The 17,539-nt window shown below is 48.9% G+C and overlaps 1 protein-coding gene across 2 annotated transcripts in view; it reads right to left on the bottom strand.

The window, feature by feature from the left end:
• Positions 1-1,384: 1,384 nt before the first annotated feature.
• The window catches only part of kifc1 (kinesin family member C1), a 29,067-nt gene continuing 12,912 nt past the window's right edge, over positions 1,385-17,539 (bottom strand). The window contains exons 9-17 of one of the 2 annotated variants that reach the window (XM_042344806.1): positions 12,141-12,269; positions 11,299-11,415; positions 10,159-10,332; positions 8,856-9,023; positions 6,837-6,975; positions 4,879-5,018; positions 3,017-3,090; positions 2,587-2,662; positions 1,385-1,682 (exon numbers count right to left, since the gene is read on the bottom strand). In XM_042344806.1, coding sequence (XP_042200740.1) covers positions 1,638-1,682; positions 2,587-2,662; positions 3,017-3,090; positions 4,879-5,018; positions 6,837-6,975; positions 8,856-9,023; positions 10,159-10,332; positions 11,299-11,415; positions 12,141-12,269 — 1,062 coding nt within the window. In that variant the 3' untranslated portion in view covers positions 1,385-1,637. The remainder of the gene's footprint in view (positions 1,683-2,586; positions 2,663-3,016; positions 3,091-4,878; positions 5,019-6,836; positions 6,976-8,855; positions 9,024-10,158; positions 10,333-11,298; positions 11,416-12,140; positions 12,270-17,539) is intronic. The other variant, XM_042344807.1, reaches the window with a different exon arrangement.

Genomic DNA, 17,539 nt, shown 5'->3' with positions numbered 1-17,539 from the left:
GGGGTGGAGGGGATTGATTCAGAAAAGCAGTTTAAAAAGCCACAGTGGACCGAATGGCCTCCTTCTGTGGCGTGTAATTCTACGAGTGAGTGCGCGCGTGTGAGAATGAGGCGGGTGTGCTTCTGTGCTACTGCAGTACTTTAAATCTTTATTTCATCACACAGTATCAAAACGGCAATCTTAAAAGTCTTCCTGAAGCATAATACGGAGAGCGAGGCAGGCAAGGGTTAAACATCGCTGACTGATCTTTGGCCGCACGTTATTTATCGATGGTGCTTTTTACACAGTCAGACTCGAGCAACTCTACACAACATTGTTCACACACATTGCTTTACAGAGGGCTGGACAGGACAGAGGAGAAATACATGTACCAGGAACTTTCAGGGTTTAGCATCAACAGAAAGAATAGGAAGACTTTCAGGACAGTAAATACAGATTGAAAATCACTCCCCTCCACTCCGGCCCTGAGAGAGACTCGAGGGCTCAAACACTCCATGATTAGACGGTTACACTCGGTGAAGTGTGTCAGCGTTGGGTCGATGTGGGAGAGGACACACTCTCACGCACACACACACACACGAAGTGCTGTACATGCACACACTGTACACACACTGCTTGTCCAACACACACATGGACTGTTCAACACACACACACACAGCCTGTCCCACACACACACACACAGCCTGTCCCACACACACACACACAGCCTGTCCACACACACACACACACACAGCCTGTCCACACACACACACACAGCCTGTCCCACACACACACCCACACCGCCCCCCACCAGCCTGTCCCACACACACACACACACAGCCTGTCCCACACACACACACAGCCTGTCCAACACACAGCCTGTCCCACACACACATACACACAGCCTGTCCCACACACACACACAGCTTGTCCCACACACACACACACAGCCTGTCCCACACACACACACAGCCTGTCCCACACACACACACACAGCCTGTCCAACACACAGCCTGTCCCACACACACATACACACAGCCTGTCCAACACACACACACACACAGCTTGTCCCACACACACACAGCCTGTCCCACACACACACACACACCCACAGCCTGTCCCACACACACATACACACAGCCTGTCCAACACACACACACAGCCTGTCCCACACACACACACACACACCCACAGCCTGTCCCACACACACACACACACACAGCCTGTCCCACACACACACACAGCCTGTCCCACACACACACACACACCCACAGCCTGTCCCACACACACACACACACAGCCTGTCCCACACACACACAGCCTGTCCCACACACACACACACCCACAGCCTGTCCCACACACACACACACACAGCCTGTCCCACACACACACCCACAGCCTGTCCCACACACACATACACACAGACTGTCCAACACACACACAGGGGTTGGGACTGTGCTAAAGGCCCAACAAGGCTCAGTGTAACGATGGGGTCGAAGACCCACACGCCACCATTCTCTCTCAAATCAAAGAAACCAGCAAAAGAGCTGAGAGCTCGGGGCTGCGAGCTTAGGGTTAAAATACTTTGAAGCCATTAACATACGGGGAGGGTAGAGAGAGACGGGACTCTGTGTGTTGGGCCCTCGCTGGAGGCCCGGTCACTTGCGGTTGGCCTGTGCGGTTCCAATGATACACTCGTTCACCTGAAAGGAGAGGGGACACACGTGAGCAGAGAATAATATAATAATAATAAGCTTTGCATTTGATGCAGAGCCTGATTGCGTCGTCCCAGACGTCTCAAAGTGCTTCACGGGATATACCTCCAAGTGTAGCGACTGCGCGCTTTGTGGGCGAAACGCAGCATCCCCCCCCCCCCCCCCTCCGCAAACAGTCGTGGATCGACTGGCCAATTTTTTTCCCAAAAAAACATGTTTTTGAGGGAAAAGCGATCTGTCAATCGACTGGCAAACGGGTTCCTGCTCGCTGCCGGGTAAACAGAGGCGTGTGTGTGCAGTAAGGAAACTTGCCCAATGTTTTGACTTGCCCCGGGAATCGAACCCAGGTCCTCTGGCTTGCGAGGCGAGGGCTCTAACCACTGAGCCACAGGACCAGGACTCTGATGCAGCAGCTTATCAAATCATTGAGACGTCTCGAAACCCTTTACAGCATTTACTGTCTCTGATTCGCTCCTTCTCCGCTGCTGCTCATCCATCTTCACTCCACTCAGCCAACTCGGGCTTGCTGATCCCCTCTTCGCCCCCTCCCGTAACCCCAGGACTTCCCCCCCCTGGCCCCCTCCGTATCAGTCCCATCTTGAACCCTCATCAACCGAGGGAGACACAATTCTCCAAAACCTCTCTGTCCCCATCCTCTGGAACTCCATCCCACTGTCCCTCCGCCTCACCCCCTCCCTTTGCCTCCTTCGGGACCCGTCTGAAAGACCCTCCTCTTCGACTGTGCCTTCGGTCCCCCACCTCTCGCTGATCCTAACCACCCGCTCGGGTAGCAGATCCCTGATTGTCAGGCGCCTTGGGACGTTCTCCTGGACGTGAGAGGTGACACGTGTCAGTTGTTGTCGTCGGGTGAGGATTTTGTGTTGAGACGTACCTTGCTGGCAAAGCGCAGGGAGTTGAGGGATTCGGAGAAATTCTCATCCAAGGGAGAGATGTTCACAAACATCAACCTGTGTGGGGGGAGACGGAAAAGCCCAGTGAATTCAACCGCAGGCGAACACGGCAGGAAAGTGCGCAGCGAGAGGCACGGGGTTTCGTGTGACCCGCTTGAGCAAAGCACGAGTCACAGGCAAATCGTATCCAATCTGATCTAATCAATAACCTACATCTAATCTGGTGGTGTTCACCGCAGCGCGTGTGGTGTTGCGATTAAGAGATGGCTGGCTTGACAAAAATACGACCGGTGCAAAGCAATCAAAGTGGTTTTGGGGCTGGAAACGGAACGGCACTCTCGGGGAATCGCACGAGGTACGAAGAGGAGGCTTCTGCGGGCTTTTAAATTGCAATTTAAGAACCCAACTCACGTCTTCGAATTGCCGCCCAGGCTGCTCTGCAGTAGGTAGGTCAGCTTACTGTTCCTGTAGGGGATGTGGGAGTCCTGGGAAACAGAGAACACCATCAACAGTGGAGGGGGGGGGGAACCCGAGAAACAGGATCGCAACACTCGTGGCTGGTTTGCGAGACGTCACTGTGCGCAAACCACCCCCAGCACTCACTGCAGTTTACAGTGTGCAATAATCCACACATTTGATAATATTAATAATCCTTGCATTTGATATAGTGATTTTTACATCTTCTTGACATCTCAAAGCGCTTCACAGAACAGACTGTAAAGTGAACTGACCGTATGTTTGTGGACGAAACGCGGCAGCCAATTGTGCACAGCAGTGTCCCACACACAGTCGTGGATTGAAGCAACCAAATTATTATTTTTTTCTTGAGGGATTATTATCATGTGTGTGGAGTGAGGAAACTTGCCCAAGGATCCGCCCTCACCTGCCGGGAATCGAACCCAGGTCTCTCGCTTGCAAAGCGAGTGCTCTAACCGCTGAGCTACACAACCCCACAGACTCTTAGCACGTCCTTCAAGACGTCTCAAAGCGCTTTACAGGATATACTGTGTAAAGTGGGTTGACCGTGTGTTGGCGGCCAGACTTGGCAGCCAGTTGTCCTGGCTGGATTGAGCGACCAATTTTATTTGGGGGATTGTTGGCCAGGACACCAGGAGAGAGAGAGAGAAAGACTCTCCTCTCTTTCTCTCTTTAACGTCCACCTGAACAGGCAGACTGGGCCCCGGGAAACGCTTTGACCGACGTGAGAGGCGCTGCATCAAATGCAAAGACGATTGGATTTTTAACCAAGTAAAAATCAGGCAGTCGTTTTGTGGGACGTGCCTGAGTGCAAATTGGCTGCATGTTTGCCTGCAAAGTAAGCACATTATTCCCTACAAAGTTTTGAGGCGACATCAGGAAAAGGCGATCTGAAACCAAAGGATTTTTTTTTTTAAAAATCGACCTTAAACGTGGTTTATTCTATAAATTGTTAGCTGATAAATCTTAGATTTAGGTTGATGTGGTTAACATAATGTGTCTAAATACTGAATCACTTGACACCACCACCACCACTCTGCTATTTATAGTCAACGATCTAAAACCACTCCCACAGGTTCCCTGTTCACTCTGGGATCCGCAGTTCGACTGAGCTCAGGAGGGATTCTGAGACTTTACTGCAGCACTTAAGTCCCTAGTGGGTGTCAGTTTAGCTCAGTCACTACACTCGCCTCCCTGAGTCAGAAGATTGTAGGTTCAAACCCCATTATGACAATAATCCTCGCATTTGATACAATAATAAGCCTTGCGTTTGACACAGAGCCTTATCAGGTCTTCGAGACGTCTCAAAGCACTTCCCAGGCTACGCTGTGAAGTGAACGTAATATTTTGTGGGTGTCGTCCCCACGTGAAAGGCGCAATGTGTCGGTCTGGCTCAGTGGTAAGGCTCTCTCTCTCTCTCACCTCCGAGTCAAAAGGTTGTGGGTTCAAGCCCCCACGTCGGGACATGGAATCGCAGTCTAAGCTGATGCCCCCCTCTCTCCCTCGGTGTCCTGACCGACAACACCCCCCACCACCCCAATAAAATTGTGTCGCTCGCTTCATCGCTGTTTGGGGGGACACTGCCGTGCGCAACTGGCTGTCGCCTTTCACCCGCAAAATAAGCCGCACCGCTCTACAGCATGAGGTGTGGAGCGCGTTGAGATGTCCCGCTTGTACCGCTGGCGGGAAGCTTGCACGCTGTTCTGTTTGTGACTATGGAACTCTCTCCCTCTGCCTCGCGCTCCCCCCACCCCTCCCTCCCCGCCAGTGAAATGCGAACGGTCATTGTTGTTTACCTTGTTGGAGAGGGAGGTGATCACGTGGCCCAGGCAGGAGAGGCTGGTGTTGATGGCCTGGGCCTCTCGCAGACGATCCCCCTTCGACTGGGACTTGTCCAGGCGCTCGCTGCCGGCCAGGTCCACCAGACTCAGGATCGCTGCTCAAGAGACAAGGGGCTCACAGTAAAGCCTGGGTCAGCCCAGCGCAGAACAGCCCAGCCCGGAACAGAACAGCCCAGTACAGTGTGCAGCTGGTGTCACCAAACCAATCAATTTCAAGATCCTCTCGCTCGTCCACAAACCCCTTCGTGCCCTGGCACCTCCCGACCTCTCCCACCCGCTTACCCCCAACCCGTCGCCCGCTGCCTCCGCTCGACTGGCTCCGGCCTCCAGCTTGTCCCTCGCCCCCTCCGTTCCGCCCTCAGCAGTCGTGCTTTCAGCCACTATGCCCCACAAACTCTGTAACTCTCTCTCTCTCCCTCCGCCTTACCCCTTTCTTCCCCTTGTTTAGGTCACGCCTGAAGACTGTGCCTACGGTCACCTCCTCCCTGCCCCCAGTTCAGTGTCTATCGACGCAAATTGGCGCTGTAAATGATTGGAGCCGGCTACACTTTGCTACTCTTAGGGAACATAGGAACAGGAGTAGGCCATTCAGCCCTTTGAGCCTGTTCCGCCAGACTCCTACGCTCATTTTATAATAATAACAAAATAATAACCCTTGCATTTAATATAGCGCCTTATCACGTCTTCGAGACGTCTCAAAGGGCTTTGCAGTAATGTGAATTGACTGTATCTCTTGTGGGTGAAACGCAGCAGCCAATTGCGCCCAGCGGCGTCCCCAACAACAACAACTTGGGTGTATATAGCGCCCTCCACGCCAGACGGCGTCTAAGAGCGCTTCACAGTAACGGATCCCGGGGCCGAGCCGGGGGGAGGGGGAGGAGGGCGACTAAAGGCGCAGTCGAAAAAAGTCTTCAGCCGAGACCTGAAAGTGGGAAGAGAGGGGACAAGGTGAAGGGTGAGGAAGGGAGTTCCAGAGCCTCGGGGCGTAGTGGCTGAAGGCAGAAGGCACGGCCGCCCAGGGTGGGTGGAGCGGAGGATTCGGGGGACGAGGGGGAGGCCAGACCCGGTGGAGCGAAGGCTGCGGGCACTGTTGTGAGGAGAGAGGAGATCAGAGAGATCAGGGGGTGCAGAGGAGTGGAGTAATTTGAAGACAAGGGTGAGGATCTTGAAGTCCCCACAAACACTCGCGGATTGAAGTGACCAATTTCTGGGTATTTTTGTTTCCTTGCTCACTGCCAGGTAAACAGAGGCCCGTGGTGTGAGCAAACTCTCCCGACATTTCACCCCGCCGGGAATCCAACCCGAGTCTCTCGCTGAGCTCCAATGTCGTTCGTTCAGTGTCAGAGGTCGACCAAGTCAGAAACGGTCCACGTTAGGCACGGGATCGAAAGCAGTCAAACCGCAGTGTTTACCGAGGAGCAGTTAATGCGCTTGGCGCAGAGCCAACCTGTACGAGCTGCGCTAATGTTTTCCCCAATGGATTCAATTCATGGTGCATTCTATCAAACCCGTTCCATCAGATCCCGGCTGATGTGTCGCTCGACTCCTTGGCCTGCTCCACATCCCCTGACCCACCCGCCCCACCATTGGCAGGAGAGCCTTCAGCCACTCTGCCCCCAACCTCTGGAACTCCATCCCCCAATTACTCCGCCTCCTTAGCCTCCTTCAAGTCCCGCCTCAAGACCCTCCTCTTCGACCATCCTATCGGCCACCCCCTCCCTTCTCCCCCTCTGACCCCAGCTCGGGTCTGAAATGTTGTACTCTGTCCAGAGCCTTGGGACGTCGTCCTGACGTGAAAGGCGCTATACACATGTAATCTTGTCGTTGTTCCTTGATAAAAACATCTGGCCACCTCGGTCCGGATAATGCGAATGGATCCAATAACCAAGAGCCAAGCGAGCGACGATACTCACACGTGCACTGCAGTTCTCGCTGAGCGTGCTTCCCGTGAATCTGGAGCTGGAAGACGCTGTGACTGCGGGATGAGCGGTCGTTGGCCGCTGTTTTGGCCACGGAGCGATTGGCTTTTGCCACCGTCAGAAGCTTGTGTACCTGCGGGCGGGGAGAGGGGTCAGCTCATGATTTCAGCTACAGCGAGCTACGCTAGCGTCTCAGAGCGCTCCACACTGTCATAGAGTAATTGCAGGACAGAAGGAGGCCTTTCGGCCCAACTGGTCTACGCTGGTGTTTATGCTCTACACAAGCCTCCTCCTTGCCCTCCCTCGACTAAGCCTGACAGCATAACCTGCTTTGTGGTGGCCTGTAGCTCAGGGGTTAGAGCCCTCGCCTCACAAGCCAGAGAGACCTGGGTCGATTCCCCGGCAGGGTGAAATGTTGAGCAAGTTTCCTTACTCCACACAGAGCCTAATAATAATCCCTCCAAAACCAAAAACAATAATAAATTGGTCATTTTCAATCTACGACTGTTTGTGGGACATTGCTGTGCGCAATTGGCTGCCACGTTCGCCCACAAATATACAGTCAATTCACTTTCCAGTGTGTTCTGGAACACATAGCAGGAAGTAGGAACCTGGTTGCTAGATGATTGGCGGATCGCTTTTCCGGGGATAATCACTCAAAAAATATCAAAAAACACTAAGAATTTGGTCACTCAACCCACGGCTGTTGTGGGACACTGCTGTGCGCAATTGGCTGCCGCGTTTCGCACAGTCAATTCACTTTATAGTCTATTCTGTGAAGCGCTTTGAGACGTCGAGAAGATGTGAAAAGTGCTATATCAAATGGATCATATTAGCAACGATTATTATTATTATTATTCCTTTCTCCCTCATGTATCTATCTAGCTTTTCCTTTAAACGTGTCTATGCTATTCCCCTCAAGTACTCCTGGTGTTAGCAATTTCCACTTTCCCACCGCTCTCTGGCTCTGACTTTCCTATTTGATTTATCGGTGATTATTATATATTCATGACCTCTGGTTTTGGTCTCTCCCACAAGTGGAAACATCTTCCCTATGTTGACCCTATCAAAACATTTCATCATTGTAAAGCCCTCTTATCAGATCAAGAGTCCAAGCATGTTCAGCCTTTCCCGATAGGTATAACCTCTCAGTTCCAGTATCATCCATGCAAAAAGGATGTAAATGCAGCTGCCCACAAAACAGTCAAACTATCTAACAGTAGTGAAGCGCTTTGAGACGTCTCGACAATGTGATGAGGCGCTGTATCAAATGCAAAGATTATTAAGGATTAATATTATTAATAATCTAGGAATTAAAAGAATCGATGGACGGGCTCAAGTACGATCAAGAGGTACATTTTGTGGTGTGCCTTGAAATGTGGGGGGGGGGTTGGGGGGGTACGAGGGAGTAAGTGCAATTCTCTCTGGGCGATGGCAAGTCTCAAAACGTTACCACCCAGGATATTACCCCGTACTACCTCTGCCGGGCAGGCTTTGACCCTCTATCCATTACCTGGAACTCCATTTCAGAGTCCCTCCACCTCACTCCCTCCCTCACCTCCTTAAGGGTCCATCTCGAGACCTACCTCAGACCTCACTTTCACCCCCCTCCCTCCTGCTTTGAGACGTCCTCGCAACATGGTGACCTCTGTGACCTGCTAAAGCCACACTGACTAACCTGTCCGCTGCCTCTGCTCAGCGGGCTCCAGCCTTCTCCACCCTCTGCACCACCCACCCCGGCTTGGCCCTCATCGGGGGTCGGGCCTTCGGCCTCTCTCTCTGCCCCCATCCCATGGTCCCTTCGCCCCCCCACCCTCCCCTTGCCTCCTTCAAGATCCGTCTAAAGATCTTTCTGTTCAATTGCGCCTTCGATCACCCTCCTCCCCCCTCCTGATCCAACCCCCAGCTTGGGCACAAAGCCTTGGGATGTCCTCTGGACGTGAGAGGCGCTGTGTTAATGCAATGTGTTGTTGTTGTTGTTGCTGCTGCTGCTGCCGTGTTCTCAGTGCCCACCTCTGCCTCTGTGCTGACGGGCACGTATTTCAGGTTGGTGACATGGAGCTGTTCGCTGGTGGAGCTGACCAGCTTGATCTCGTACTCGGTGTTTTTCTCCGGTTTGGTCACCAGCAAGTCCCGCAGCGACTCATTGTAGATCTCCAGAAAGTTGGCCGTGAAATTGAACTGAAAGAGAAACCAGAGGCCGGTTGTTTAATGCAGTAAAACTCTCATAAAGTTGCATCAGTCGAGGCGTTAACACTTAATACGACTCGTGCAAAAGGACACGAGCTGTGGAGTTCTGGATGATCTGAAATAACTTCACTTCACACAAATGGCTAACGTGAAGTGAAGTGACTGCGTGAAGACCCGAGCCAGCTGAGCGAAGGCGGTGGGGCAGGGGAGTGCGATGCGAAGCGACTTAACAGTATATCCCACGTACATTTTGAGACATCTCGATGACGTGATAAGGTGCTATATCGAAGGCAAGGATTATTATTGTAAAATATAAATTATATATTATGAAACAAAGTTAATAGAAGGGTATGATATAAGCTGCCGAGTGCAGAAATATTCAGACGAGAACAAATTGGGTAATCTGCTGATTAGTGAAACAATATCCCACTCCAATCATAATGAAACTCACTCTGTGAGGCACAAATTAATTGACTTGCAAAACATGGAGTTTCACTATATCTACTGACTTTCACAGATTTTTTTTCTGAGAATCTACCGATTCTATCCAGCTGGGACCACTCTACCCTTTAGGGCTTTGGCTTGCCCGGTTAATAAGAGCCGAGCGGGAAGACTCCCTGCCTTCCGGGCCCAGCGCTTTGGGATGTCCTCCCGACGTGAAAGGCGCTCTATAAATGGAATCTTGTTGTTGTTGTCCTGCCAATGAGCCAGGCCGGGCTGTGCTGTCGTCAGGAATACTGCAGACCCACCTGGCTCAGGATCCGGACTGGAGGGCTCTCACAGAGGGACATTGGTTGCCAAATATGTCACTAGTTCAGCTCCACTTCCCTCCATCCCAAGTGGGATAATCGCTATTTGGTCATTTGACACAACAACAACAACTTGCAGGTACACAGCGCCCTCCATGCAGGGCAGTGCCTCAGAACGCTTAACAGTAGTGGACCGTGTGTGTGCGCGCGTGTGGAGTAAGGAAACTTGCCCAAAGATTCGCCCTGTCCGGGAATCGAACCCGGTTCCTCTCGCTTGTGAGGCGAGGGCTCTAAACCCTCAGCCTCAGGCCTCCTCCACGGTAAAATAAAATGACACAGTGAAACTGAGGAAGTCACGTTGCAGTTGAGTGACTCACAGTCCAACCCATGGATTCCATCTTGGCTGCGCTCAGGAAGATTTGATTGACAGCTCGTGGGATCATCCCGTTGGTTTCAGTCGTGATGTCGTCAGGTCCTTCCATGGTGTAGGTCTTCCCACTGCCTGTCTGGCCGTATGCGAATATGCAAACGTTGTATCCATCCAAGGCAGACTGGGCAACGGAGAGCAAAAGACAGCGTCACTTAACATTATCGCTTAAGGGAACGACTCCATTGGTAGTACTCTCGCCTCCGAGTCAGAAGGATGAAAGTTATGAAGCCCACATCAGGAATTGAGAATAATAGTACAAAATATTAATAATAATAATAATGCTGGCATTTGACATAGCGCCTTATCACATCTTCGAGACATCTCAAAGCTCTTCAAATAATATACTGTAAAGTCAATTGACATGCGAGTGGTCTAACCACTGAGCCACAGGATTCGACAGGGTGAGAGATAAACAAGGTGCTTGGTGGACTTGTGGATGGATTTGTAGGCGAGTGTCAGGGCCTGGAAACCGATCAAGTACAAGCCAGCGGCATGTCCCAAGGGCTTTCTGCAGTTTTACAAATATGAACAATTTCCTGCGTCACTGAACGAAAAATCAATGAACAAAAATAAATTGCATCGAGCTGACAGGAAGCGTAAACAGCATTTGAGCTTCAAATTTCTGCTTGGCTGAGATTTGCCAAATGTGCGCGGGGGAAGATTAGAGATGACTAATCATTGTTGCATCCAGTATGTAGCGGTTAGACGCTTGCTTTGCACGTGCGAGGACTGGGTTCGTCCCTGGGTGAAATCAAGTTTTGTTACTCCATGCACGCACACCCATGCCTCTGATGACCTAGCAGTAAGTAGGAACCCGTTTGTAAGCGATCAGTGGATCGCTTTTCCAGGGATAATAATTCCTTCTCCCCCGCCCCCTCCCCCCCAAAAAAATAAATTAAAAATTTAAATTAAATTCGTGACTGTTTGCGGGACACCGCTGGACACAATTGGCTGCCGCGTTTCACCCACAAAATATACAGTCGATTTCACTTTACGTTGAAGCGCTTTGAAGTGAAGTGAGAATCAATGTCCACCCAAAACTTCTCACAAAAGACATGTGTCTGGATTTACTGTCCCCTGGTATTACCTGGACAAGCTGAGCGATTTCCTCAAAGACCTCCACCTGCCTGGCCTTGGGATTGAAAACGTGGTCAAAACTGAAGTCGTATTTCAGCTCAACTTTCCGATCTCGGCCAGTGCGAGACTGCAAACGGGGAGAGGAAAAAACACAGCGTTTATACACAAGTCCGAGAAAGCTACCTCCAGCCAACACAGACACTCTCTCCTACCTCCTCTCCTCCTACCCTATTGGGTGAAATCACTGGGCAACCCCCGATCCCCCCCCACTCGGGTCCAAATCCTTGACTGTCGAGCCCACGGGATGTCTTCCCGACGTGAAAGGGGCTGCAGGAATGTAAATTGCAGGAATATAACTCATCACCCCAGTCCTGGCTGGGCTCCACTGGCTCCATTACAAACAGATTGATTTCAAGATCCTCACTCGTCTTCAAATCCCTTCCAATCCACCACCCGCTGTCTCCCCCCGGCTGGCTCCGGCCTCCTGCTTGCCCCTCACGCCCTCTGTTCCACCATCACTTTCAGCCACACCGCCCCACTCACCGAAACTCTGGAACCCTCTCCCTCAATCCCACCACCTTGCACTCCCCTCCCTTCCCCATCTTCAGGTCGCAGCTGAGCACCTGCCTCTTTGACCGTGCCTACGGCCACTGCCAAGAGCTCTGGGACGCTGCCCAGGGTGAGGGGGCGCTCTATAAATGCAAGTCGTCATCGTTGTTGTTGGTAAGGAAGCACAGTAACAGCAGTGAAAGGCGTCCATTTTTACGGATCACCGTCCAGGTGAACTTTAAATGCGACGGGGTAGGGCGGGAGTTGGGGACAGATCATGTCGCTCGCAGAAAGCGAACTTACTTCTTCCATCTTGGCCAACACGATCGCTTTCTTGTCATTGGTCGTGAACTGAACATGGCTCATGTCTTTGCACTTGTCTGTCTCCGAGTCTAGCAGAGGCCGGACTCGGCAGAACACACGGATGTTGCCCTGTCGAGGGTAATGAGAGAACGTTAGGCTTCAGCGACAACATGAGGTGAAAGATATAATAATAATAATCCTTGCATTTGATATAGCGCTTTCCCCGTCTTCTCGACGTCTCAAAGCGTTTCACAGAATAAGACTGTAAAGTGAATTGACTGTATAATAATAATAATATTATTATTATCATAAAGCGTTTCACAGATTAAGACTGTAAAGTGAATTGACTGTATATTTGTGGGCAAAACAATTAATAAAATAATAATAAAAGATTAACAAAATAAGTCAGATTGAGACACCTTGATGACGTGATAAGGCACTAAAATCGAATGCATGGATTGTTATTTGACTTAACATTCACAGGGACTGACAATTTGGACGTTTTCCTACAGAATTGTTTACGAATTGGCTCTGTTGGGAGTCCTGTGGTTAGAGCACTCGCCTCGCAAGCGAAGGATCTGGGTTCGATTCCCAGCAGGGCAAAACCTTTGGCAAGTTTCCTCACTCCACACGCCTGATAATAGTACCCCCAGAAAAACAACAACAATAATAAATTGGTCACTTCAACCCACGACTACTTGTGGGCACGCTGCTGCGTGCAATTGGCTGCTGTGTTTCGCCCACAAAACATAGTCAATTCACTTTACAGTTTGAGCACATTTCAATGAAATCAGGAGTTGCCTGTTTTCATTTGGTTCTGGTGTCTAATATAACCCTATTAAAGGGCCCTTGGTCTAAGGTGCAGCTTGAATTGATGATAATAATAATCCTTGCATTTGATACAGCGCATTATCACATTGGTTTCAAAGCGCAGGATATATCGTAAAGGGAATCGACTATGTATTTTGTGAGGGAAACGTGGCAGACAATTAATTGCACACAGCAGTGTCCCACAAACCGTGACCACATTGAGTGACCACATTTTTTTTTGTTGAGGGATTTACATTTTTACATTCCGGAAAGCGATCTGTCAATCAACTGGGTTCCCACTTACTGCTAGGTAAACTGAGTGGTGTGGAGTGAGGAAACTTGCCTAAGGTTTCGCCCCACCCTGTAATCAAACCTAGTCCTCTTTGATGTGAGGCAAATGCACTAACCACTAAACTACGTGATGATACAACTTGCACCTATTCAAGCTGCACACAACACTGACTAAGAACATCTTTAACTGCCACTGATGTGGTTATTTGATACAGTAGAACTCAAGGAAATACATCAAAAATGCTTGCAAGGAGAGGTGTCACTTGGTGCCTGAAGGATTTAATGATTGTTCTTGCACATATGTACTTTATGATCAGTAATAATAATCCTTGCATTTGATATAGCGCCTTAACACAATGTTGAGATATCTCAAACAGCTTCACAGAATACATTGTTTAGTTATATAGTTTCGTCCACAAAAATATACAGTCAATTCACCTTACAGTATATTCTGTTAAGCCTTTGAGATATCTAGAAGATGTGATAAGGCAAGGATTATTATTATTGTAAAGTGGAGTGATTAGATTTTGTGGGCAAAATGCGGCAGCCAATTGCGCACAGTAGTGTTCCACAAACAGTCGGTCGTGGATTGAGTGACCAATTTTTTAAAAACATTTTTTATTTATTATTCCCGCTCGGGAAACAACCCCAGGTCCTCCGGCTTGCGAGCCAAGCAGCAAAAACGTGTATTATTGATTTAAAATCTGAATGAATTTCCACATTGCCTACTTAAAGTTGCATTGTCACTAAAGTTTTGTTCCGTTACAAACGTATTTAAAATTTAGGTTGTCAATATGGGTTAAGTTTCTGGAAGGGAAATGCAACAATAATGCTTGTGCAGACATTTCTCAAATCCTCGATCCTCAGCAGCCAAAAGGTTGCCCCCCCCCCCCCACCCCAGGATCTACACTGACACTCAACAACAACAACTTGCACTTCTCCAGCGCCCTCCATTCGGGGTAGCGTCTCGCAGTGCTGAAAGGGAAGCACTGAACTCCAGGAGGTGTGCTGTATTGTTAGAGGTGCTGTCCTTCGGAAGAGATGATAAACTGAGGACTCACTGAAAAGAGAAGGGAATTTTTTCCTCTTCTCACCCCTCCTTCTCCCTGCAGTTGGCTCCTCCTTCTCACTGTGTACCACCCTATCTAACTTTGTGTCGTCCGCAAACTTGGAAATGGTGCTTGCTATACCCAAGTCCAGATCATTTATGTATATTAAGTAGGCCAGTGGTCCTAATACCGATCCCTGGGGGACACCACTGTACACTTCCCTCCAGTCAGAAAAGCAGCCGTTCACCACAACTCTCTGCTCTCTGTCTCCCAGCCCATTCTGAATCCATGCTGCCACTGTCCCTTTTACACCACGGGCTTCTATCTTTCTTACAAATCTTTCATGTGGCGCTTTGTCAAATGCCTTTTGAAAGTCCCTATAAACTACATCAACTGCACTACCTTTATCCACCCTCTCCGTTACCTCATCGAAAAATTCTATTAGATTTGTTCGACAAGATTTGCCTCTAACAAATCCATGTTGGCTGTCCCTAATTAACCCATATTCTTCTAAGTGAAGATTATAGTCTCCAGGAGTTTCCCGACTACTGTTGTGAGGCTGACTGGCCTGTAGTTCCCAGGTTTGTCCTTCTGTCCCTTTTTGTACAGGGGAGTCAAATTGGCCACTCTCCAGTCCTCTGGTATCACTCCTGTGTCCAACAAAGATTGAAGAATTGTAACCAAAGCTTCCGCTATTTGTACCCGTGCCTCCCATAGTACCCTTGGTTAGATCCCGACCGGGCAACTTATCTACCTTCAGCGCAGTCAACCTTTTCAGTACTTCCTCTCTGTTTATACCTATCCTATCCATTTCCTCTACCCTCTCCTCCGATACTGCGGCATTTGGTGCATCCACTTCTTTTGTGAAGACAGATGCCAAGTACTCATTCAGTACATCAGCCCTCTGCCTCCACAATAAGATTTCCCCCTTGGTCCTTAATTGGCCCCACCCTACCTTTGATCAGCCTTTTTGTCTTGATATGTTTGTAAAATATTTTAGAATTCTCTTTAATGTTACCCGCTAATAGATAGATTCCGTTTTGGGCCCTCCAGCACCTCGACCCTTTCCACAGCTATAACCGTATCCTTGATTAACATCGCCACACCCCCTCCTTTTTTTCCTTCCCTCTCCCTCCTGAATACATTATAGCCAGGAATATTCAGCTCCCATTCCTGTCCTTGCTTGAGCCAAGTCTCTGTTACTGCTACTACATCGTTATCCCCCTTTGACCACTTGAGTCTGCAGCTCACCAATCTTGGTTTGCATTTAGGCACATGCACTCCAAGACCGACTTGACCTGTTCTGCACTTCCCCCCTGTTTTATTTCTCCATTTTCTAGCTTTTTGTTCACACATTCGCCCCAGCCCTGTTTAGGCGCAACCCATCCATATGATACAGGTCCCACCTGCCCCAGAACTGGTCCCAATGATCCAGAAACCTGAAGCCCTCTTTTCTGGAGGGAAAGCTAGATAGGTACATGAGGGAGAAAGGTTATTGAAGGTTATTCTTGACTGCTTAGTTGAGGAAGGGCAGGAGGAGGCTCATGTGGAGTATAAACACCGGCATAGACCAGCTGGGCTGAATGGCCTGTTTCTGCTCTGTATATTCTAATGTATGCCAAGTGGCCACAAAGCAAAGGGAGTGGTGTGGATTGAGGAAACTTGCCTAAGGTTTCGTCATCCGGAAATCGTATCCAGGTCCTCTTTGATGTGAGGCAAGTGCACTAACCACTAAACTACGTGATGATACAACTTGCACCTATTCAAGCTGCACACAACACTGACTAAGAACATCTTTAGCTGCCACTGATGTGTTTATTTGATACAGTAGAACTCAAGGAAATACATCAAAAATGCTTGCAAGGAGAGGTGTCACTTGGTGCCTGAAGGATTTAATGATTGTTCTTGCACATATGTACTTTATTGATCAGTAATAATAATCCTTGCATTTGATATAGCGCCTTAACACAATGTTGAGATATCTCAAACAGCTTCACAGAATACATTGTTTAGTTATATAGTTTCGCCCACGAAAATATACAGTCAATTCACCTTACAGTATATTCTGTTAAGCCTTTGAGATATCTAGAAGATGTGATAAGGCAAGGATTATTATTATTATTGTAAAGTGGAGTGACTAGATTTTGTGGGCAAAATGCAGCAGCCAATTGCGCACAGCAGTGTCCCACAAACAGTCGGTCGTGGATTGAGTGACCAATTTTTAAAAAAATATTTTTTATTTATTATTCCTGCTCGGGAAACAACCCCAGGTCCTCCGGCTTGCGAGGCAAGCAGCAAAAACGTGTATTATTGATTTAAAATCTGAATGAATTTTCACATTGCCTACTTAAAGTTGCATTGTCACTAATGTTTTGTTCTGTTACAAACTTATGTACATTTTCTATGTATACTGTATAATTTGTGGGCGAAACACAGCAGCCAATTGCGCACAGCAGCGTCCCACAAACAATCGTGAATTTAGTGACCGGTTTACAGGCGTGCGTGTGAGTGGAGTAAGGAAACTTGCCCAATGTTTCACCCAGAGTCGAACCCAGATCCTTTCACTTATGAGGCAAGCATCTAACCACTACACTACTGGACAATGATCAGTTATCTCTAATCTTCCCCTGCGCACATTTGGCAAATCTCAACCAAGAGCTATTTGAAAATCAAACGCTATTTATATTATCTGTCAACTCGGTGAAGTTTCATTTCACTTAATTAATTCTTCATTCAGTAATGTAGGAAATTATTCACATCTGTAAACTGTTGAAAGCCCTTGGGACACTGGCTTGCACTTGATCTATTACCAGCCCCTGACACTCGCCTATAAATCCATCCACAAGTCCACCAAGCACCTGCTTTATCTCTCTGAGTTGCTCTGTGGAGTCCTGTAGCTCAGCAATTAGAGCTCTCGCCTTGCAGGCGAGAGACCCGGGTTCGATTCCTGAGCAGGGTGAAACGTTGGGCAAGTTTCCTTACTCCACACACACGTCTCTGTTTACCTAGGAGTATAAGTAGGAACCCTGTTGTTAGTTGCTTGGTGGTAATAATCCCTCCAAAACAACAAGAAAACTGGGTCACTCAATCCACGACTGTTTGTGGGACGCTGTTGTGCATAATTGGCTATCGCGTTTCACCCACAAAACACACAAGTTAATTCACTTTACAGTATATTCTGTGAAGCGCTTTGAGAAGTCTCAACGACGTGATAAGGTGCTGTATCAAATGCAAGGATTATTATTTATT

The sequence above is a fragment of the Callorhinchus milii genome, unplaced genomic scaffold, assembly GCF_018977255.1.
Source record: "Callorhinchus milii isolate IMCB2004 unplaced genomic scaffold, IMCB_Cmil_1.0 Scaffold30, whole genome shotgun sequence".
NCBI classification, from domain to species: Eukaryota; Metazoa; Chordata; class Chondrichthyes; order Chimaeriformes; family Callorhinchidae; genus Callorhinchus; species Callorhinchus milii.
The sequence above is the reverse complement of the archived record's forward strand: the minus strand, read 5'-3'. Positions and strand labels throughout refer to the sequence as shown.